Source organism: Balaenoptera physalus (genome assembly GCF_965194825.1).
Source record: "Balaenoptera physalus genome assembly, chromosome: 13".
NCBI lineage: Eukaryota > Metazoa > Chordata > Mammalia > Artiodactyla > Balaenopteridae > Balaenoptera > Balaenoptera physalus.
In genome coordinates, this window is record NC_138892.1 from 87,654,829 (window position 1) to 87,678,310 (window position 23,482).

The 23,482-nt window shown below is 40.0% G+C and overlaps 1 protein-coding gene across 4 annotated transcripts in view; it reads left to right on the top strand.

Annotated features, from left to right (window-relative positions):
- The window catches only part of DNAI7 (dynein axonemal intermediate chain 7), an 89,440-nt gene that overhangs the window by 40,592 nt on the left and 25,366 nt on the right, over positions 1 to 23,482 (top strand). For 3 of the 4 annotated variants that reach the window (XM_082419740.1, XM_082419741.1, XM_082419743.1), the window contains one exon: positions 17,713 to 17,757. The exons of the other annotated variant lie outside the window; for it this stretch is intronic. In XM_082419740.1, the coding sequence (XP_082275866.1) occupies positions 17,713 to 17,757 (45 nt within the window). The remainder of the gene's footprint in view (positions 1 to 17,712; positions 17,758 to 23,482) is intronic. 4 annotated transcript variants of the gene reach the window in all.

The following is a 23,482-nucleotide window of genomic DNA, read 5'->3' on the forward strand; positions in this document are numbered from 1 at the left end:
GTGCTGGGGAAACTGGACAGCTACATGTAAAAGACTAAAATTAGAACACTCCCTAACACCATACACAAAAATAAACTCAAAATGGATTCGAGACCTAAATGTAAGACCGGACAGTATAAAACTCTTAGAGGAAAACATAGGAAGAACACTCTTTGACATAAATCACAGCAAGATCTTTTTTGATCCACCTCCTAGAGTAATGGAAATAAAAACAAAAATAAACAAATAGGACCTAATGAAACTTCAGAGCTTTTGTACAGCAAAGGAAACCATAAACAAGACAAAAAGACAGCCCTCAGAATGGGAGAAAATATTTGCAAACGAATCAACAGACAAAGGATTAATCTCCAAAATATATAAACAACTCATGCAGCTCAATATTAAAAAAACAAACAACCCAATCCAAAAATGGGCAGAAGACCTAGATAGACATTTCTCCAAAGAAGACATACAGATGGCCAAGAAGCACATGAAAAGCTGCTCAGCGTCACTAATTATTAGAGAAATGCAAATCAAAACTACAATGAGGTATCCCCTCACACCCATTAGAATGGGCATCATCAGAAAATCTACAAACAACAAATGCTGGAGAGGTTGTGGAGAAAAGGGAACCCTCTTGCACTGTTGGTGGGAATGTAAATTGATACAGCCACTATGGAGAACAGTATGGAGGTTCCTTAAAAAACTAAAAATAGAATTACCATATCATCCAGCAATCCCACTACTGGGCATATACCCAGAGGAAACGATAATTCAAAAAGACACATGCACCCCTATGTTCACTGCAGCACTATTTACAATAGCCAGGTCATGGAAGCAACCTAAATGCCCATCGACCGACGAATGGATAAAGAAGATGTGGTACATATATACAATGGAATATTACTCAGCCATAAAAAGGAATGAAATTGAGTCATCTTTTGAGACGTGGATGGCTCTAGAGACTGTCATACAGAGTGAAGTAAGTCAGAAAGAGAAAAACAAATATTGTATATTAACACATATATGTGGAACCTGGAAAAATGGTACAGATGAACTGGTTTGCAGGGTAGAAATTGAGACACAGATGTAGAGAACAAACGTATGGACACCAAGAGGGGAAAGCGGGGGGGGTGTGGTGGTGGTGGTGTGATGAATTGGGCGATTGGGATTGGCATGTATACACTGATGTGTATAAAATTGGTGACTTATAAGAACCTGCTGTATTAAAAAAAAAAAAAGAACTCATACAAGTTGGTAAGACAATTTCCTAATATAAAATTAAGCAAAGGATTTGAGTAGACAGATGAGAAGAGAAATGCAACTAGTCAATAAAAATATGAAAAAATAACCAAATAAATAATCAAATTAGAACCGACATTATATCACTTCTTATAAGGTTGAGCATGAGAGGTTGCAGGCATTTTCACATACTGTTGTTAAAAAAATTGTACAATCTTAAGGGAAATTTGGCACTATGTAAATGTACCTATTAGTGATTTTAATTTTAGTGATTTATTATTATGAAATAATAGGACAAGTAAATTAAAATGAATGCTACAGTGTTCGTTGAAGTTTTTTTATATTAGCAAATATAGTCCACAGATTATAAAATATTCAGTCAAGTAGTAGCCTTTCGAAATGATGATATAGATTTTATATCCTTTTTTTAATTAAAAAAACTTTTATTGAGATATACTTGACATACGGCATTATATTAGTTTCAGGTATACAACACAATGATTTGATATTTCTATATACTGTGAAATAATCTCCATAATAAGTCGAGTTAACATTCATCATCACACATAGCTGCAATTCTTTTCTTGTGATGAGAACTTTTAAGAGATCTCTTACCAACTTTCAAATATAAAATACAGTATTATTGACTATAGTCACCATGTTGTACATTTCAACCCAAGAATTTATTTATTTATAACCGGAGGTTTGTGCCTTTTGGCCACCTTCACCCATTTTGTCCACCTCCACCCCTGAGGCTGGCAACCACCAATCTGTTCTCTGTATCTGAGTTCACTTTTTTTTTTTTTAGATTCCACAAAAAAATGAGATTAAATGGTATTTGTCTTTCTCTGTCTGACATTTCACATAGCATAATGCCCTCAGGGTCCACCATGTGGTCTCAAATGGCAAGATTTCCTTATTTTTTATAGCTGAATATTATTCCATTATCTCTATATATCACGTTTTCTTTATCCATTCATCCATTGATGAACTCTTACATTGCTTCCATGTCTTGGCTATTGTGAATAGTGCTGCAATGAACATGGAGGTGCATATATCCTTTTGAGTTAGTATTTTTGTTTCCTTCAGATAAATACCCAAAAATGGGATTGCTGGATCATATGGTAGTTTTATTTTTAATTTTTGAGGAAACTCCATAATGTTTTCCATAGTGGCTGCACCAGTTTACGTTCCCACCAACAGTGCACAGGGATTCCCTTTTCTCCACATTCTCACCAGCACTTATTTCTTGTCTTTTTGGTAATAGCTATTCTAACAGGTGATATTTCATTGTGGTTTTGATTTGCATTTCCCTGATGACTAGTGATGTTGAGCACCTTTTCATGTGCCTTTTGGCCATCTGTATGTCTTCTTTTGAAAAATGTCTATTCATATCCTCTGCCCATTTTTTATTTGGAATGTTGGGCGTTTTTGCTTTTTTTTTTTTTGGCTGCGTTGGGTCTTCGTTGCTGTGCGCGGGCTTTCTCTAGTTGCGGCGAGCATGGGCCACTCCTCATTGCGGTGCGCAGGATTCTCAGTGTGGTGGCTTCTCTTGTTGCAGAGCACAGGCTCCAGGCATGCGGGCTCAGTAGTTGTGGTTTGCAGGCTTCAGAGCGCAGGCTCAGTAGTTGTGGCTCACGGGCTTATTTGCTCCATGGCATGTGGGACCCTCCCGGACCAGAAATCAAACCCGTGTCCCCTGCATTGGCAGGCGGATTCTTAACCACTGCGCCACCAGGGAAGCCCCATTTTTGCTATTGAGTTGTATGAGTTCTTCATGCATTTTGAATATTAACCTCTTATCAGATATTTGATTCGCAAATATTTTCTCACATTTGGTAGGTTGCCTTTTCATTTTGTCACTTGTTTCTTCTGCTGTGCAGAAGCTTTCTAGTTCGATGTTGTCCCACTTGTTTATTTTTGCTTTTGTTATACTTGCTTTTGGTGTCAAATCCAAAAAATCATTGCCAAGACTGATGTCAAGGAATTTACCCCACCTATGTTTTCTTTTAGGAGTTTTGTGGTTTCAGATCTATGTTCAAATGTTTAATCCATTTTGAGGTAATTTTTGTTTATAGTATAAATAGTGCTCTCTTAACCACATTCATTACACCCACCACACAACTTGCAATAGATTTGGGAATAACAATCCCTTTATGAGCAGGAACTGTAATTATGCTTCCACCATAAAACAAAATCATCTCTAGCCCACTTTCTACCACAAGGAACACCAATTTCTCTTATCCCTGTGCTAGTAATTATTGAAACTGTTGGCTTATTTGTCCAACCAATGTCCCTAGCTGTATGACTAATGACTAATATCACAGCTGGCCGTCTATTAATTTATTTAATTGAAGGGGCAACCCTGGCCCTAATAAGCATTATCGCTACCACAGCCTTCATTACATTTGTTATTCTCATTCTACTCACGATCCTTGAATTTGCAGCAGCCCTTATTCAAGCTTACGTATGCACCCTGCTAGTAAGCCTCTACTTACACAATGACACATAATGACCCACCACACCCATGCATTCCATATAGTAAATCCCAGCCCCTGACCTCTTACAGGAGCCCTCTCAGCCCCTCACAGAGCATCTGGTCTAGTCATATGATTCCATTTAAACTCAACATTTTTATTATCCTTGGGCTTATTAACCAACATCCTAACAATGTATCAATGACGACAAGACATCATCCAAAAAAGCTTCATTACTTGTATTTATCACATTCTAACTTCCCCCACTAAACACACAGAAAAATCAAGTCCTTACAAATGTGGATTTGACACTACAGGATCAACATGCCTACCCTTTTTCATAAAATTTTTCACAGTGTCCATTATGGTTCTCCTCTTTGACCTAGAAATGATCCTTCTTCCCCTACCCTGAGCGTCCCAAACAAACAATCTAATAACAATACTCATTATAGTGCTACTCCTAATTTCACTGCTAGCAATAAGTTTAGCCTACAAGTGGACTCAAAAGGGGTTAGAGTGGACCAAATATGGTAATTAGTTTAAATTAAAGCAAATTATTTTGGCTCATTAAATTATGATTAAATTCATGATTATCAAGTTCCTTTCGTCTACGTAAATATTATTCTAGCATTTACAGTTTCCCTTAGGGAGTATTAATATACCAATTCCACTTAATATCCTCCCTACTATTTCTGGAAGGAATAATATCATTATTCATTATGGCAACCCTAATAACCCTAAACATCCATTTCCCTCTAGCTAGCATAATACCCATCATCTTACCAGTTTTCACAGCCTGCAAAGCCTCACTAAGATTATCCCTGCTAGTAATAGTATCAAACAGCTATGATATTGATTATGTACAAGATCTCAGCCTTCTCCAATTTTAAAAATTATTATGCCACCTATTATATTAATACCACTAACATGATTATTAAAAATATATAATTTGAATTAATACCACCACTTTCAGTTTACTAGTTTTATTAGCTTATTCCTTCTTAACCAATTTAATGACAACAGCCTTAACTTTTCATTAATCTTCTCTGATTCTCTATCAGCACTTTTACTTTGACATGACTCATCACTAATACTCATAGCCAGCCAATTCCTCCTATCTAAAGAATCACTAGCTCAAATCACTGCCCCTATATATCACTATATTATTTATGCTACAGATATTCCTAATTATAACTTTCACTGCCACAGGATTGATTTGATTCTATTCTTATTCGAAAAAACACTAGTCCCAGCATTAATTACTATCTCTCGCTGAGGAAACCAAACAGAACTACTCACTGCAGGAATTTACTTTTTATTTTATGCACTAGTATGATCTCTTCCACTTCTAGTTGCTCTAGTATATATCCAAAATATTATAGGTTCACTAAACTTTTTAATAATCCAGTACTGAGCCCAAACAATATCTAACTCTTGATTCAATATTTTCACCTGATTAGCATGCATGATAGCTTTTACAGTAAAAAATTCCCCTCTACAGATTACACCTCAGACAGCCAAAGGGGCATGTAGAATTCCTACTGCCAGATCTGTAGTTCTTGCAGCTGTACTACTCAAACTTGGTGGCTATGGTATACTACAAATCACAATAATCCTAAACCCCTTAAACTACATAGTGGATCCATCCCTTATATTATCCTTATGAGGAATAATTATAACCAGCTTAATCTGTTTGCACCAAACAGACTTAAAATCACTCATCAGATACTCTTCGTTAACCACATGGCACTTGTCATTGCAGCTATCCTCATCCAAACACCTTGAAGTTTTGTAGAGGCTACCACCCTAATAATTGCCCATGGCCTCACACCATTTTTACTATTTTGATATTTGACATCTTTTCATGTGCTTGTGGACCGTGTGTATGTCTCATCTGGAGAAGGGTCTATTCAAGTCCTTTGTCCATTTAAAAAATTGGCTTCTTTGTCTTTTTGTTGATGAGTTGTAAAAGTTCTTGATATATTCTGGATAACAGACTTTTACCAGACGTATTAAAATGTGCAAATATGAGGATTAACCAAGATGGCGGAGTAGAAGGACGTGCTCTCACTCCCTCTTGCGAGAGCACCAGAATCAAAACTGGCTGCTGGACAATCATTGACAGGAAGACCCTGGACTTCACCAAGGAGGATACCCCACGTCCAAGGACAGAGGAGAAGCCACAGTGAGACGGTAGGAGGGGCGCAATCAGAGTAAAATCAAATCCCATAACTGCTGGGTGGGTGACTCACAGACTGGCGAACACTTATACCACAGAAGTCCACCCACTGGAGTGAAGGTTCTGAGCCCCACGTCAGGCTTCCCAACCTGGGGGTCCGGCTACGGGAGGAGGAATTCCTAGAGAATCAGGCCTTGAAGCCTAGTGGGAATTGATTGCAGGACTTTGACAGGACTGGGGGAAACAGAGACCCCACTCTTGGAGGGCACACACAAAGTAATGTGTGCATCGGGACCCAGGGGAAGGAGCAGTGACCCTGGGGGAGACAGAACCAGACCTACCTGCTGGTGTTGGGGGGTCTCCTGCAGAGGCGAGTGGTGGCTCTGTTTCACCGTGGGGATAAGGACACTGGCAGCCGAGGTTCTGGGAAGTTCTCCTTGGCGTGAGCCCTCCCAGAGTCTGCCATTAACCCCACCAAAGAGCACGGGTAGGCTCCAGTGTTGGGTTGCCTCAGGCAAAACAACCAACAGGGAGGGAACCCAGCCCCACCCATCAACAGTCAAGTGGATTAAGGTTTTACTGAGCTCTGACCGCCACAGCAACAGGGAGGGAACCCAGCCCCACCCATCAACAATCAAGTGGATTAAGGTTTTACTGAGCTCTGACCGCCACAGCAACAGTCAGATCTACCCACCACCAGAGCCTCCCATCAAGCCTCTTAGATAGCCTCAACCACCAGAGGGCAGACAACAGAAGCAAGAAAAACTACAATCCTGCAGCCTGTGGACCAAAAACCACAGTTACAGAAAGATAGACAAGATGAAAAGGCAGAGGGCTATTTACCAGATGAAGGAACAAGAAAAAACCCCAGAAAAACAACTAAATGAAGTGGAGATAGGCAACCTTCCAGAGAAAGAATTCAGAATAATGATAGTGAAGATGATCCAGGACCTCGGAATAAGAATGGAGGCAAAGATTGAGAAGATGCAAGAAATGATTAACAAAGACCTAGAAGAATTAAAGAACAAACAAACAGAGACGACCAATACAATAACTGAAATGAAAACTACACTAGAAGGAATCAATAGCAGAATAACTGAGGCGGAAGAACGGATAAGTGACCTGGAAGACAGAATGGTGGAATTCACTGCTGCAGAACAGACTAAAGAAAAAAGAATGAAAAGAAATGAAGACAGCCTAAGAGACCTCTGGGACAACATTAAACGCAACAACATTCGCATTATAGGGGTCCCAGAAGGAGAAGAGAGAGAGAAAGGACCAGAGAAAATATTTGAAGAGATTATAGTCGAAAACTTCCCTAACATGGGAAAGGAAATAGCCACCCAAGTCCAGGAAGCGCAGAGAGTCCCATACAGAATAAACTCAAGGAGAAACACGCCGAGACACATAGTAATCAAAGTGGCAAAAATTAAAGACAAAGAAAAATTATTGAAAGCAGCAAGGGAAAAACGACAAATAACATACAAGGGAACTCCCATAAGGTTAACAGCTGATTTCTCAGCAGAAACTCTGCAAGCCAGAAGGGAATGGCATGATATACTTAAAGTGATGAAAGGGAAGAACCTACAACCAAGATTACTATACCCGGCAAGGATCTCATTTAGATTTGATGGAGAAATCAAAAGCTTTACAGACAAGCAAAAGCTAAGAGAATTCAGCACCACCAAACCAGCTCTACAACAAATGCTAAAGGAACTTCTCTAAGTGGGAAACACAAGAGAAGAAAAGGACCTACAAAAACAAACCCAAAACAATTAAGAAAATGGTCATAGGAACATACATATCGATAATTACCTTAAACGTGAGTGGATTAAACGCCCCAACCAAAAGACATAGACTGGCTGAATGGATACAAAAACAAGACCCATATATATGCTGTCTACAAGAGACCCACTTTAGACCTAGGGACACATACAGACTGAAAGTGAGGGGATGGAAAAAGATATTCCATGCAAATGGAAATCAAAAGAAAGCTGGAGTAGCTATACTCATATCAGATAAAATAGACTTTAAAATAAAGAATGTTACAAGAGACAAGGAAGGACACTACATAATGATCCAGGGATCAATCCAAGAAGAAGATATAACAATTATAAATATATATGCACCCAACATAGGAGCACCTCAATACATAAGGCAACTGCTAACAGCTATAAAAGAGGAAATCGACAGTAACACAATAATAGTGGGGGACTTTAACACCTCACTTACACCAATGGACAGATCATCCAAAATGAAAATAAATAAGGAAACAGAGGCTTTAAATGACACAATAGACCAGATAGATTTAATTGATATATATAGGACATTCCATCCAAAAACAGCAGATTACACGTTCTTCTCAAGTGCGCACGGAACATTCTCCAGGATAGATCACATCTTGGGTCACAAATCAAGCCTCAGTAAATTTAAGAAAATTGAAATCATACCAAGCATCTTTTCTGACCACAACGCTATGAGATTAGAAATGAATTACAGGGAAAAAAACATAAAAAAGACAAACACATGGAGGCTAAACAATACGTTACTAAATAACCAAGAGATCACTGAAGAAATCAAAGAGGAAATCAAAAAATACCTAGAGACAAATGACAATGAAAACACGACGACCCAAAACCTATGGGATGCAGCAAAAGCGGTTCTAAGAGGGAAGTTTATAGCTATACAAGCCTACCTAAAGAAACAAGAAAAATCTCAAGTAAACAATCTAACCTTACACCTAAAGAAACTAGAGAAAGAAGAACAAACAAAACCCAAAGTTAGCAGAAGGAAAGAAATCATAAAGATCAGAGCAGAAATAAATGAAATAGAAACAAAGAAAACAATAGCAAAGATCAATAAAACTAAAAGTTGGTTCTTTGAGAAGATAAACAAAATTGATAAGCCATTAGCCAGACTCATCAAGAAAAAGAGGGAGAGGACTCAAATCAATAAAATCAGAAATGAAAAAGGAGAAGTTACAACAGACACCGCAGAAATACAGAACATCCTAAGAGACTACTATAAGCAACTTTATGCCAATAAAATGGACAACCTGGAAGAAATGGACAAATTCTTAGAAAGGTATAACCTTCCAAGACTGAATCAGGAGGAAACAGAAAATATGAACAGACCAATCACAAGTAATGAAATTGAAACTGTGATTAAAAATCTTCCAACAAACAAAAGTCCAGGACCAGATGGCTTCACAGGTGAATTCTATCAAACATTTAGAGAAGAGCTAACACCCATCCTTCTCAAACTCTTCCAAAAAATTGCAGAGGAAGGAACACTCCCAAACTCATTCTATGAAGCCACCATCACCCTGATACCAAAACCAGACAAAGACACTACAAAAAAAGAAAATTACAGACCAATATCACTGATGAATATAGATGCAAAAATCCTCAACAAAATACTAGCAAACAGAATCCAACAACACATTAAAAGGATCATACACCACGACCAAGTGGGATTTATCCCAGGGATGCAAGGATTCTTCAATATACGCAAATCAATCAATGTGATACACCATATTAACAAATTGAAGAATAAAAACCATATGATCATCTCAATAGATGCAGAAAAAGCTTTTGACAAAATTCAACACCCATTCCTGATAAAAACTCTCCAGAAAGTGGGCATAGAGGGAACCTACCTCAACATAAAAAAGGCCATATATGACAAACCCACAGCAAACATCATTCTCAATGGTGAAAAACTGAAAGCATTTCCTCTAAGATCAGGAACGAGACAAGGATGTCCACTCTCACCACTACTATTCAACATAGTTCTGGAAGTCCTAGCCACGGCAATCAGAGAAGAAAAAGAAATAAAAGGAATACAAATTGGAAAAGAGGAAGTAAAACTGTCACTGTTTGCGGATGACATGATAATGATACTATACATAGAGAATCCTAAAACTGCCACCAGAAAACTGCTAGAGCTAATTAATGAATATGGTAAAGTTGCAGGATACAAAATTAATGCACAGAAATCTCTTGCATTCCTATACACTAATGATGAAAAATCTGAAAGAGAAATTATGGAAACACTCCCATTTACCATTGCAACAAAAAGAATAAAATACCTAGGAATAAACCTACCTAGGGAGACAAAAGACCTGTATGCAGAAAACTATAAGACACTGATGAAAGAAATTAAAGATGATACCAACAGATGGAGAGATATACCATGTTCTTGGATTGGAAGAATCAACATTGTGAAAATGAGTATACTACCCAAAGCAATCTACAGATTCAATGCAATCCCTATCAAATTACCAATGGCATTTTTGACGGAGCTAGAACAAATCATCTTAAAATTTGTATGGAGACACAAAAGACCCCGAATAGCCAAAGCAGTCTTGAGGCAAAAAAATGGAGCTGGAGGAATCAGACTCCCTGACTTCAGACTATACTACAAAGCTACAGTAATCAAGACAATATGGTACTGGCACAAAAACAGAAACATAGATCAATGGAACAAGATAGAAAGCCCAGAGATTAACCCACGCACCTATGGTCAACTAATCTATGACAAAGGAGGCAAAGATATACAATGGAGAAAAGACAGTCTCTTCAATAAGTGGTGCTGGGAAAACTGGACAGCTACATGTAAAAGAATGAAATTAGAATACTCCCTAACACCATACACAAAAATAAACTCAAAATGGATTAGAGACCTAAATATAAGACTGGACACTATAAAACTCTTAGAGGAAAACATAGGAAGAACACTCTTTGACATAAATCACAGCAAGATCTTTTTTGATCCACCTCCTAGAGTAATGGAAATAAAAACAAAAATAAACAAGTGGGACCTAATGAAACTTCAAAGCTTTTTCACAGCAAAGGAAACCATAAACAAGACAAAAAGACAACCCTCAGAATGGGAGAAAATATTTGCAAACGAATCAACGGACAAAGGATTAATCTCCAAAATATATAAACAGCTCATTCAGCTCAATATCAAAGAAACAAACACCCCAATCCAAAAATGGGCAGAAGACCTAAATAGACATTTCTCCAAAGAAGACATACAGATGGCCACGAGGCACATGAAAAGATGCTCAACATCACTAATTATTAGAGAAATGCAAATCAAAACTACAATGAGGTATCACCTCACTCCTGTTAGAATGGGCATCATCAGAAAATCTACAAACAACAAATGCTGGAGAGGGTGTGGAGAAAAGGGAACCCTCTTGCACTGTTGGTGGGAATGTAAATTGATACAGCCACTCTGGAGAACAATATGGAGGTTCCTTAAAAAACTAAAAATAGAATTACCATATGACCCAGCAATCCCACTACTGGGCATATACCCAGAGAAAACCGTAATTCAAAAAGACACATGCACCCAAATGTTCATTGCAGCACTATTTACAATAGCCAGGTCATGGAAGCAACCTAAATGCCCATCAACAGACGAATGGATAAAGAAGATGTGGTACATATATACAATGGAATATTACTCAGCCATAAAAAGGAACGAAATTGAGTCATTTGTTGAGACGTGGATGGATCTAGAGACTGTCATACAGAGTGAAGTAAGTCAGAAAGAGAAAAACAAATATCGTATATTAATGCATGTATGTGGAACCTAGAAAAATGGTACAGATGAGCCAGTTTGCAGGGCAGAAGTTGAGACACAGACGTAGAGAATGGACATATGGACACCAAGGGGGGAAAACTGCGGTGAGGTGGGGATGGTGGTGTGCTGAATTGGGCGATTGGGATTGACATGTATACACTAATGTGTATAAAATTGATGCCGAATAAGAACCTGCAGTATAAAAAAGCAAACAAAACAACTAATACTAAACTTTCATTGGGTTATTTGTATGGAAATATGTTAATATAAATGTTTCAGACATTACATGAAATTCCTAAAAATCTTATATTTGTATTTGTATGGAAATATGTATGGAAATATGTTAATATAAATGTTTCAGACATTACATGAAATTTCTAAAAATCTTAAAAAAAAAAAAAAAATGTGCAAATATTTTCTTCCATTCTGTGGGCTGTCTTTCCACTTTCTGGATAGTGTCTTTTGGTGCACAAAAGTTTTTAATTTTGAGGAAATCCAATTTATCTATTTTTTTTCTTTCATTGCCTGTGCCTTGGTGTCAGATCTAAGAAACCATTGCTAAATCCAAGGTCATGAAGATTTATCACCATGTTTTCTTCTAGAGTTTATACAGTCATTCCTCGGTATCCATGAAGGAATGGTTCCAGGACAGCCCTGTGGATACCAAAATTCGCAGATGGTCAAGTCCCTTATATAAAATAGTATAATATTTGCATATATCCTACACATATATTCCCATATACTTTAAATCATCTCAAGATGACTTATAATATCTAATACAATGTAAATGTTATATAAATAGTTGTAAATACGATGTAAATGCTACGTAAATAGTTACCAGCAAGGCAAATTCAAGTTTTTCATTTTGTAACCTTCTAGAATTATTTTTTGATCCACAATTGGTTGAATTTGTGGATGCAGAACCCACATATATGGAGGGCTGACTAAGCCTTTTGTCTATTTTGAGTTAGTTTTTATATGTGGTATGAGGTAAGAGTCCCATTTCATCCCTCTGTACATAGATAGCCAGGTGCCTAGCACCATCTGTTGACAAGATCATTCTTTCCCCAATTTAATGTTTTCCGCCCTTGTCAAAAATCAGTTGACTATAGATGGATGTGTTTATTTCTGTTTTCCATTCAATTCCACTGATCTATATGTATATCTCTATGCCAGTATCACAATGTTTTTACTGTTGCTGTGTACTAAGATCTGAAATTGGGAAGAGTGAGCCTCCAACTTTGATTTTTGAGATTGTTTTGGCTCTTTGGGGTCCCTTGAAATTTCATATGAATGTTAGGATAAGCTTGTGTATTTCTTCCCAAAGGCCTTCAGGAATTTTCATAGGAATCACTTTGAATCTGTAAATCGCATTAGGTACTATTGCCATCTTAACAATATTAAGTCTTTCCATCACCATGGGATGTCTTCACATTATTTAGGTTTTCTTTCATTTCTTTCAGCCATGTTGTATGATTTTCAGTGTACAGTCTTGCACCTTGATTAAATCTATTCCTAAGTATTTTATTGGTGTTGACATTATTTAAAATGTAACTGTCTTCTTAAATTCCTTTTGAGAATATTCATTGCTAGTACCTACAAATAAACAGATTTTTGTGTATTGATATTTTGTCCTCTAACTTTGCTGATATTAGTTGACTAGCTCAAATAATTTTTCTGTTGATTCTTTGGAAACATATATGTAAGATGCTGTCATATGTGTCTGTGAAGAGACATGGTTTTACTTTCTCCTTTCATATGTGGATGCCTTTTATGTTTTTCCTCATTGCTCTGGGTAGAAGTTCCAGTACAATATTGTAACAATGGTGAAAGCCAGCACCGTGGCCTTGTTCCTGAATTCAGAGATAAACCTTTCAGTCCTCAACATTGAGCATGATACTTCCTGTGTGTTTTGTCTAATGCTTTGTATCATATCGAACGAATGTCCCTTTCCTCCGACTTCTGTGTTTATATGATGAAATTGCACTGGCATTTGTTTAAAGCTTTTTCTGCAAGTTACATGATCACGCAATAATTGTCATGTATTACATTACATGGTTTTAATTTAATAATCTATTACATTGCTTGGTTTAATATATTAACAACCTGGAATTTCTGGTGTAGAGACACTTGCTTTTGGTGCATAATCTTTTCAATATGCTGTTGGTTTCATATTGCTATTATTTTGTGAAGGATTCTTACATCTATATTTAGAAGGAACGTTGATCTGTAGTTTTCTTTTTATAATGTCTTTGTATGATTTGATTAGATTGGGGTTGGTGTTAGTGGTTTAGAGCAGGGGTCCCCAACCTGCGGGCCACGGACTGATACTGGTCTGCTGCCTGTAGGAACCGGCTGCACAGCAGGAGGTGAGCGGCGGGTAAGCAAGCCAGGCTTCATCTGCCTCTTGCCATTGCTCCCCAGTGCTTGCATTACCGCCTGAAATATCCCCCCCGCCCCCCTCCCCCTTCCCGTCCGTGGAAAAATTGTCTTCCACGAAACCGGTCCCTGGTGCCAGAAAGGTTGGGGACAGCTGGTTTAGCGGACTAAGGCTAGGGCTGGGGCTGGTGTGGGAGCTGACCTGGGGCTGGGTTAAGGTTAGAGTTTATGATTATAGTATATGGTTTATAATTTATGGTTTATATTTTAGTTATGGTTACAGTTAATGGTTATGGTTGATGGCTTATGGATATGGTTTCTGGTTATGTGTATTGTTTCTGGTTATAAATTATGGTTTGTGGTTCTGATTTCGGTTGCTGGTTATAATTTATGGATTATGGTCTGGTTTCAATTTCTGGTTATGGTTAGGTTTACGGTTTATGGTTATGGTTTATGACTATAGCTATATGGTTATCTGATAATATGATTTTATGGCTTTTTGGTTAAGGTTAAGTTAGGGTTTATAGTACAGGTAAGGTTACAGGTATGAGCCAGGGGTTAGGTTTGGGGTTTGGGTTTGGGTGGAGGGCCCGGGTTAGGAGTTAGGATTAGGGTTTTTCTTTGTAAATCTACCTAAAGCTTTGTCAATTTTGCTTATCTTTGCAAAAAAAGAGCTCTTAGTTTTATTGATCTTTTTATTGTCATTTTAGTCTCTATTTCATTTATTTCTGCTCTGATCTTTGTTATTTCCTTCCTTCTACTAATTTTGGGCTTCATTTGTTCTTTTTCTAGTTTCTTGAGGTGTAAAGTTAGGTAGTTTATCTGAGTTCTTTTTCGTTTCTTGATGTAGGCATTTATCGCTGTGAAATTCTGTCTTACAACCTCTTTTGCCTTATCCCATAAGTTTTGGTATATTTTATTTCCATTTTCATTTGTCTCGAGATATTTTTTTGATTTCTTCTTTGACCTATTGGTTGTTCAGTAGCATGTTGTTTAAGCCCCACATATTTGTGAATTTTCTAGTTTTTTTCTTGTAGTTGATTTCTAGTTTCATACCATTGTTTTCCGAAAAGATGCTTGATATGATTCCAGTTTTCTTAAATTTATTAAGATTTGTTCTGTGGCCTAACATATGATCTACCCTGGAGAATGTTCCATGTGCACTTGAGAAGGAAGGGTATTCTGTTGCTTTTGGATGAAATATTCTGTATATGTCTGTTAAGTCTATCTTGTCTAATGTGTTGTTTAAGGCCAATGTTTTCTTATTGGTTTCTGTCTGGATGATCTATCCATTGAGGAAAGTAGGGTGTTAAAGTCTTCTACTACTATTGTATTGCTTTCTGTTTCTCCCTTTATGTCTGTTTGCTATATATGTTAGGTGCTCCTGTGTTGGGTGTGTGAATATTTACAAATGTTATATTCTTTTATTAGATTAACTCCTTTATCATTATGTAATGACCTTCTTTGTCTTTTATTATACTCTTTGTCTTAAAGTCTATTTTTGCTGATAAAAGTATAGCTGCCCCAGCTTTCTTTTGGTTTCTATTTGCATAGAATATCCCTTTTCATCCTTTCACTTTCTGTCTGTGTGTGTCTTTATATTTAAAGTGAGTCTCTTACAGGCAGCACATTGCTGGGTCTTGTGTTTTTATCCATTCAGCCAGTCTATGTCTTTTGATTGGAGAATTTACCCCATGTACATTTAAGGTATTTATTGATAGGCATATACTTACTGCCACTGTGGTAATTGTTTTCTGGATGTTTTGTAATTCCTCTGTTCCTTTCTTCTTTTCTTGTTCTCTTTCTTTGTGATTTTATGATTTTCTGTACTGGTATGCTTAGATTCTTTTATCTTTGTCTTTTGTGTATTTACAATAGGTTTTTGCTTTGTGATTACCACAAGACTTACATAAAACAACTTATATTTATAACAATCTATTTTAAATTGATAACAATTTAAGTTTGAATGTATTCTAAAGCTCTACACTTTTATCCCCCACCACGTTTTATGTTTTTGATGTCATAATTTACATATTTTTATCTTGTGTTATTCTCAACAAAATATTGTAGTTATATTTATTTTTACTACTTTGTCTTTTAACATTCATACTAGCTTTATAAGTGATTAACCCACCATTTTTACAACATTATTCTGAATTTTACAGATATTTTTCTTTATACTCTCATATGTTTTCCTGTTACTAATTAGCACCCTTTCATTTCAGTTTAAAGAAGTCCCTTTAACATTTCTTGTAAGGCTGGTCTAGTGGTGATGAACTCCTTTAGCTTTTGCTTGTCTGGAAAACTCTTTTTCTGTTCTTCAATTCTGTGTGAAAACACTGACGGGTAGAGTATTCTTGCTTCGGTTTTGGTGGTTTTTTTTTTTTCTTTTAGCTCATTGAATACATTATGCCACTCCCTTCTCGCCTGCAAATTTTCTGCTGAAAAATATACTGGTAATCTTATGGGGGTTCCCTTGTATGTAACAAGTTGCTTTTCTCCTGCTGTTTTTAAGATTCTTCCTTGTCTTTAAATTTTGACACTTTAATTATAAAATGTCTTGGTGTGGGCTTCTTTGAATTTATCTTTTTTGGTACTCTCTGGGCTTGAATGTCTGTTTCCTTCCCCAGGTTGGGAAGTTTTCGTCCATTATTTCTTCAAATAAGTTTTCTGCCCCCTTGTCTCTCTCCTCTCCTTCTGGGACCCCCATAATGCAAATGTTGGTCTGCTTGATGTTGTTCCATAAGTCTCTTAAGCTAGCTTTCATTTTTCTTTTTGCTTGGGTGAGTTCTACTGCCTTGTCTGTGAGTTCTCAGATCTTTTTTTCCAGCTTTATCTAATATGCTATTGAATTTCTCTATTGTACTTTTCAGTTCAGTTATTGTATTCTTTGGCTCTGTGACTTCTATTTGGTACTTTCTTATATTTTATCTTTGTTGAAGTTCTCAGTATGTTCCTTTATTCTTCTCCTAGGCTCAGTTAGCATCTCTACGACCATTATTCTGAGATCTTTATCAGGTAAATCACTCATCTGTTTCATTAAGGTCTTTTTCTGAGGTTTTATCTTGTTCTTTTGTTTGGAATATATTCGTCTGTTTCTTCACTTTTCTTGACTCTCTGTATTGGTTAGATAAAACAGCCACCTCTCCCAGTATTGAAGGAGTAGTCTAGAGTAGGAGATGAAATATATCCTTCAACACTGCCTTGGTTGTCTCTCAATTCTTTGTGATTGTCCAAGCACCTACTTTATTTTTAGTGGTTCCCAGTAGTTGAGGGTGTGCCAAGACCTGTCAGTGTCCCAAAAGGAAGGAGCTCAGTCAGCACCTAGGTCCAGTCTGATTGGAAGCCAGAACTTCAAGCAACAAATTTTAAAGTATACAAGTATGCATCTTTCAGGGGAGGACTGGGAGATAGTCTTCTGGGATTTTCTGCTCCCTCTGAGCTGAGCCTTGAGGTGATAGCCAGTTAAGAACTGTTTCTTTCTTTGCTACCATCCTGTTGAACTCATGAATACAAGCTCTCCTGGCCACCAGAACCAGGCAATCAAGGGCCAGGCCCTGGGCAGCAGCCAGAAAAACCAGGGCACCAAATGTAAAAACCAGGGCACCAGACACATGTACAAGCTTCCCCTGGGAAACACTGGTGCTCAAGAGAGATAGTGCCTTCCTTCTGAGGTCTCTAGGGAGGATTACAGTGGGCCCTTAGATGTGTGTTCAGTTAGAAGCCTACCCCTCAAGCCACAGCTATGACGATAAACTAATAGGCCTCTTTCACAGAAAGACTGAGCCCCTGGGTCTGTCGCCTCTCTGCTGTGCCCTGGGGGTGGTAGCCAGTTAAGAACTCTTTCTTCATTTGTTTCAGTCCCTAGGACCTGTGAATGTGAGCCCCACCGGCCACCAGAGACAGGTGAGCAAGAGGTGTCCCCTGGGTGATACAAGCTCCTTTTTGGGAGATCCTGGTGATCTGGGCCAAAATAGAAGGAGAGCACAAAGATATGGTACCTGCTGGCCTCTTGTTTTTGGAGAGTAATTCAGTAGGCCCTCTAGCTGTGTGTTAAATAGTAGATGCCTGCCCCTCAGGCCTATGCTTTAAGATAATCAAATAAGCCTCTTTCACAGAAAGTCAGGTTGTTTTCAGTTGGCCACCTCTGCCCTGGGCCCTGGGGCAGGTGAGTCTGCACACAGGGGCCGTTTAAAAACTGCTTCTCAGTTTGCATAGCCTTCTGGGTCTGGTGGAAGCAAGCCCTCTTGACTTTCAAAGCTAGATGTTTTGGGGGCTAGTTTCTCAGGTGCAAGTCTTAAAAGTTGAGGCCTGATGTGGAGTTCAAACTCTTTGTTCCTTGGGGAGAAGCTTGTGTTTGTAAGTTCCCTCCTGATTGTGATTTGCTGTGCAGGGGTGGGTTTATGGCAAGATTGTGTCTCAGCCTCTCCTACCTGCTTCAATATGGGCTTTTTCCCATTCACCCGATGTGTAGGAGTCACTCAGCTAGTTTTTGGATTTTTTTCAGAGAAAATTGTTCCATATGCAGCTGTAGATTTAGTGTGTTTGTGGGAGGAGGTGGCTTCGGGATACTCCTACGTCGCCATCTTGGACTAGAACGTATATACTTTTATATGGGAAAATACCTAAGACGCATTGTTAAGATATTTTTTTCAAGATACAAAACTATATTTGCAATAGGGTTCTGTTTTTGTAAGGGAAAAAAATACTTATTTGTGAAATCGTAAAAAAAATCTGGCAGCCTGCTTATCCAAACAGTGGCTATCTTGGAGCCGGGGGGAGGGAGTGTGAGAAGGATGGGATGATGGTATACTATCAGTGATTTTTCATTCTCTTTATACTTCTATATTGTTTGAATTTTCAATAAATAAGTACTGAACACACATTCCTTTCCTGATTGAAAATGAAACAATATATTTCCTTTTATTTTTTTCTTTTTAAAAAGGGACAGTTCATGATAAGCCTCTATGACACTCCACTTGCTATTCTGTCCTTGTGAAATTCCCTTCCTCCTGTCATCCTCATCCACTTTACCTAACATCTACTTGTCTTTTAAGACTTACCTTTGTTGACAAAAATTCAGTTAACAATCAAGTTAAGAAGAAAAAATAGAATTTTATTTGAGCCAAACTGAGAATTATAACCTGGGAGACAGACTCTCAGAAGGTCTGAGAACTGTTCCACTTGTTAGAAGTCAAAGGCACAGTCATATACGTTTTCGAGACAAAGGATTGTACATCAAAATCACACACTGACATTTTACATAAAGTTCACCAAAGATACATAATCCAGGTAAGCGTGTACAAAGTGAGCAGTAAATCACCATGACCCCTTACAGAGTTGTGAAAGAATGCTAATCTCCTAAGAAGTTACTTTGCCGACATCAGAAGAAAGGATAAAAACATTGATCTTTGTGGCAGGCATTCCCACCTTTGAGGATGTCTGGCTAATGTATAACGCAGATGCACATTGTACATTAGGGAGGGCCCAATACAGGCAGGGAATATGTTATGCTTAAATTTTCTTGTCCTGCTTTAAAATATAAATTTTATTTTATCACTTTCAATTTTACCTCCACAAAGTTCCCCCCTTATTTTCAGGCTAAATTAGATGTATCTCTACTATGCTCTTATCATTCTGTTTAATTATTAAAATTCTTGACTTAAACACTAAATTATGATCTCGAGGACAAGGGTATCCTGATAGATTTCATATTTACAGTAAGCACAGGGCCTGGTACGCGATAGCGTTTCGATAAATGTTTATTGAATGAAGGAAGGAATAAGTGAATGAATGGACAGTTAAGTGATTAAAAGTAGGCCCTAACTTGAGTCTGATTTGTTGTGAACAACCTGTGTAAGAACAATCACTCGTATCAAAGAATGCAACCAGTACCCACATTAAAATTATCCTGTGTTTTTGAGACACTTAAGACTCTCAGTTACAGTTGGGTGCACTGGGAACCATTTCTGCTACTTTAAGGAATCTACAGGCTTGTCACTAGGGATTCTTGGGACCCTCTCCTCAGCAGTTGTGACCCCTGGAGTGATCTGGCGTAGTACAGGTGGTGATAGGAAGGCTTCACTTCCAACCCCACAGCGGCCTCAGGAGAAGTGTGCTTCTTGCAGTCCAGTTGGAACTCAGAATGTGAAGCAATATTTATGGGCGGTGGTGAGGTTTGTATTCCTTTATAATCACGGCAATATAGAAACTATCGGGGGCCTCGGGAAGATGGCGGAAGAGTAAGAGGCGGAGATCACCTTCCTTCCCACAGATACAGTAGAAATACATCTACACGTGGAACTGCTCCTACAGAACACCCACTGAACGCTGGCAGAAAACGTCCGACCTCCAAAAAGGCAAGAAACTCCCCCCGTACTTGGGTAGGGCAAAAGAAAAAAGAAATAACAGAGACAAAAGAATAGGGACGGCACCTGCACCAGTGGGAGGGAGCCGTGAAGGAGGAAAGATTTCCACGCACTAGGAAGCCCCTTCGCGGGCAGAGACTGCGGGTGGCAGAGGGGGAAAGCTTCGGAGCCACGGAGGAGAGCGCAGCCACAGGGGTGCGGAGGGCAAAGCGGAGAGGTTCCCGCACGGAGGAGCGGTGCCGACCAGCACTCTCCAGCCCGAGAGGCTTGTCTGCTCCCCCGCCGGGGCGGGCAGGGCTGGGAGCTGAGGCTCGGGCTTCGGTCGGATCGCAGGGAGAGGACTGGGGTTGGCGGCGTGAAAACAGCCTGAAGGGGTTAGTGCACCACAGCTAGCCGAGAGGGAGTCCGGGAAAAAGTCTGCAGCTGCTGAAGAGGCAAGAGACTTTTTCTTCCCTCTTTGTTTCCTGGTGCGCGAGGAGAGGGGATTCAGAGCGCCGCCTAAACGAACTCCAGAGACGGGCGCGAGCCGCAGCTACCAGCGCGGATCCCACAGCAACAGGGGCGCAGAGGGAAAAACAGAGAGATTCCCGCACAGAGGATCGGCGCTGAGCAGCACTCAGCAACCCGAGAGGCTTGTCTGCTCCCCCGCCGGGGCGGGCGGGGCTGGGAGCTGAGGCTCGGCTTCCGTCGGATCGCAGGGAGAGGACTGAGGCTGGCGGCGTGAACACAGCCTGAAGGGATTAGCGCACAACAGCTGGCTGGGAGGGAGACCGGGAAAAAGTCTGCAGCTGCCGAAGAGGCAAGAGACTTTTTCTTGCCTCTTTGTTTCGCGGCGCGCAAGGAGAGGGGATTCAGAGCGCCGCCTAAACGAACTCCAGAGAAGGGCGCGAGCCGCGGCGATCAGCGCAGACCCCACAGCAACAGGGGTGCAGAGGAAAAAACGGAGAGACTCCCGCACAGAGGCTCGGCGCCGAGCAGCACTCACCAGCCCGAGAGGCTTGTCTGCTCGGCGGGCGGGGCTGGGAGCTGAGGCTCGGGCTTCGGTCGGATCGCAGGGAGAGGACTGAGGCTGGCGGCGTGAACACAGCCTGAAGGGGTTAGCGCACCACAGCTGGCTGGGAGGGAGACCGGGAAAAGGTCTGCAGCTGCCGAAGAGGCAAGAGACTTTTTCTTGCCTCTTTGTTTCGCTGAGCGCAAGGAGAGGGGATTCAGAGTGCCGCCTAAACGAACTCCAGAGAAAGGCGCGAGCCGCGGCGATCAGCACGGACCCCAGAGACGGGCGTGAGACGCTGGGGCTGCTGCTGCCGCCTCCAAAAAGCCTGTGTGTGAGCACAGGTCACTCTCCACATCGCCCCTCCCGGGAGCCTGTGCAGCCCGCCACTGCCAGGGTCCCGTGATCCGGGGACAAGTTCCCCGGGAGAACGCACTGCCCGCCTCAGGCTGGTGCAACGTCACGCCGGCCTCGGCCGCCGCAGGCTCACCCCGCCTCCTCTGTACACCTCCCTCCCCGCGGCCTGAGTGAGCCAGAGCCCCCGAAGCAGCTGCTCTTTAACCCCGTCCTGTCTGGGCGGGGAATAGACGCCCTCAGGCGACCTACACGCAGAGGCGGGACCAAATCCAAAGCTGAACCCCAGGAGCTGTGCGAACAGGGAAGATAAGGGGAAATCTCTCCCAGCAGCCTTAGAAGCAGTGGATTAAAACTCCACAAACAACTTGATGTGCCTGCATCTGTTGAATACCTGAATAGACAACGAATCATCCCAAATTCAGGAGGTGGACTTTGGGAGCAGGATATATTAATTTTTCCCCTTTTCCTTTTATGTGTGAGTGTATATGTATATACTTCTGGGTGCGATTTTGTCTGTATAGCTTTGCTTTACAATAGCTTTATCTCACTTCACTATATTATAGCCTCTTTCTTTCTTTCTTTCTTTCTTCCTTTCTTCCTTCCTTCCTTCCTTCCTTCCTTCCTTCCTTCCTTTCTTTCTTTCTTTCTTTCTTTCTTTCTTTCTTTCTTTCTTTCTTTCTTTCTTTCTTTCTTTCTTTCTTTCTTTCATTTTTTCTCCCTTTTACTCTGAGCCGTGTGGACGAAAGGCTCTTGGTGCTCCAGCCAGGCATCAGGGCCGTGCCTCTGAGGTGGGAGAGCCAACTTCAGGACACTGGTCCACAAGAGACCTCCCAGCTCCACATAATACCAAACGGCAAAAATCTCTCAGAGATCTCCATCTCAACATCAAGACCCAGCTTCACTCAACGACCAGCAAGCTACAGTGCTGGACACCCTATGCCAAACAACTAGCAAGACAGGAACACAGCCCCATCCATTAGCAGAGAGGCTGCCTAAAATCATAATAAGGCCACAGACACCCCAAAATACACCACCAGACGTGGACGTGCCCACCAGAAAGACAAGATCCAACCTCATCCACCAGAGCTCAGGCACTAGTTCCCTCCACCAGGAAGTCTACACAACCCACTGAACCAACCTTAGCCACTGGGGACAGATACCAAAAACAACAGGAACTACGAACCTGCAGCCTGTGAAAAGGAGACCCCCAACACAGTAACATAAGCAAAATGAGACGACAGAAAAACATACAGCAGATGAAGGAGCAGGGTCAGAACATACCAGACTTAACAAATGAAGAGGAAATAGGTAGTCTACCTGAAAAAGAATTCAGAATAATGATAGTAAGGATGATCCAAAATCTTGGAAATAGAATAGACAAAATGCAAGAAACATTTAACAAGGACGTAGAAGAACTAAAGAGGAACCAAGCAATGATGAAAACCACAATAAATGAAATCAAAAATACTCTAGATGGGATCAATAGCAGAATAACTGAGGCAGAAGAAAGGATAAGTGACCTGGAAGATAAAATGGTGAAAATAACTACTGCAGAGCAGGATAAAGAAAAAAGAATGAAAAGAACTGAGGACAGTCTCAGAGACCTCTGGGACAACATTAAACGCACCAACATTCGAATTATAGGGGTCCCAGAAGAAGAAGAGAAAAAGAAAGGGACTGAGAAGATATTTGAAGAGATTATAGTTGAAAACTTCCCTAATATGGGAAAGGAAATAGTTAATCAAGTCCTGGAAGCACAGAGAGTCCCATACAGGATAAACCCAAGGAGAAACACACCAAGACACATATTAATCAAACTGTCAAAAATTAAATATAAGGAAAACATATTAAAGGCAGCAAGGGAAAAAAAACAAATAACACACAAGGGAATCCCCATAAGGTTAACATCTGATCT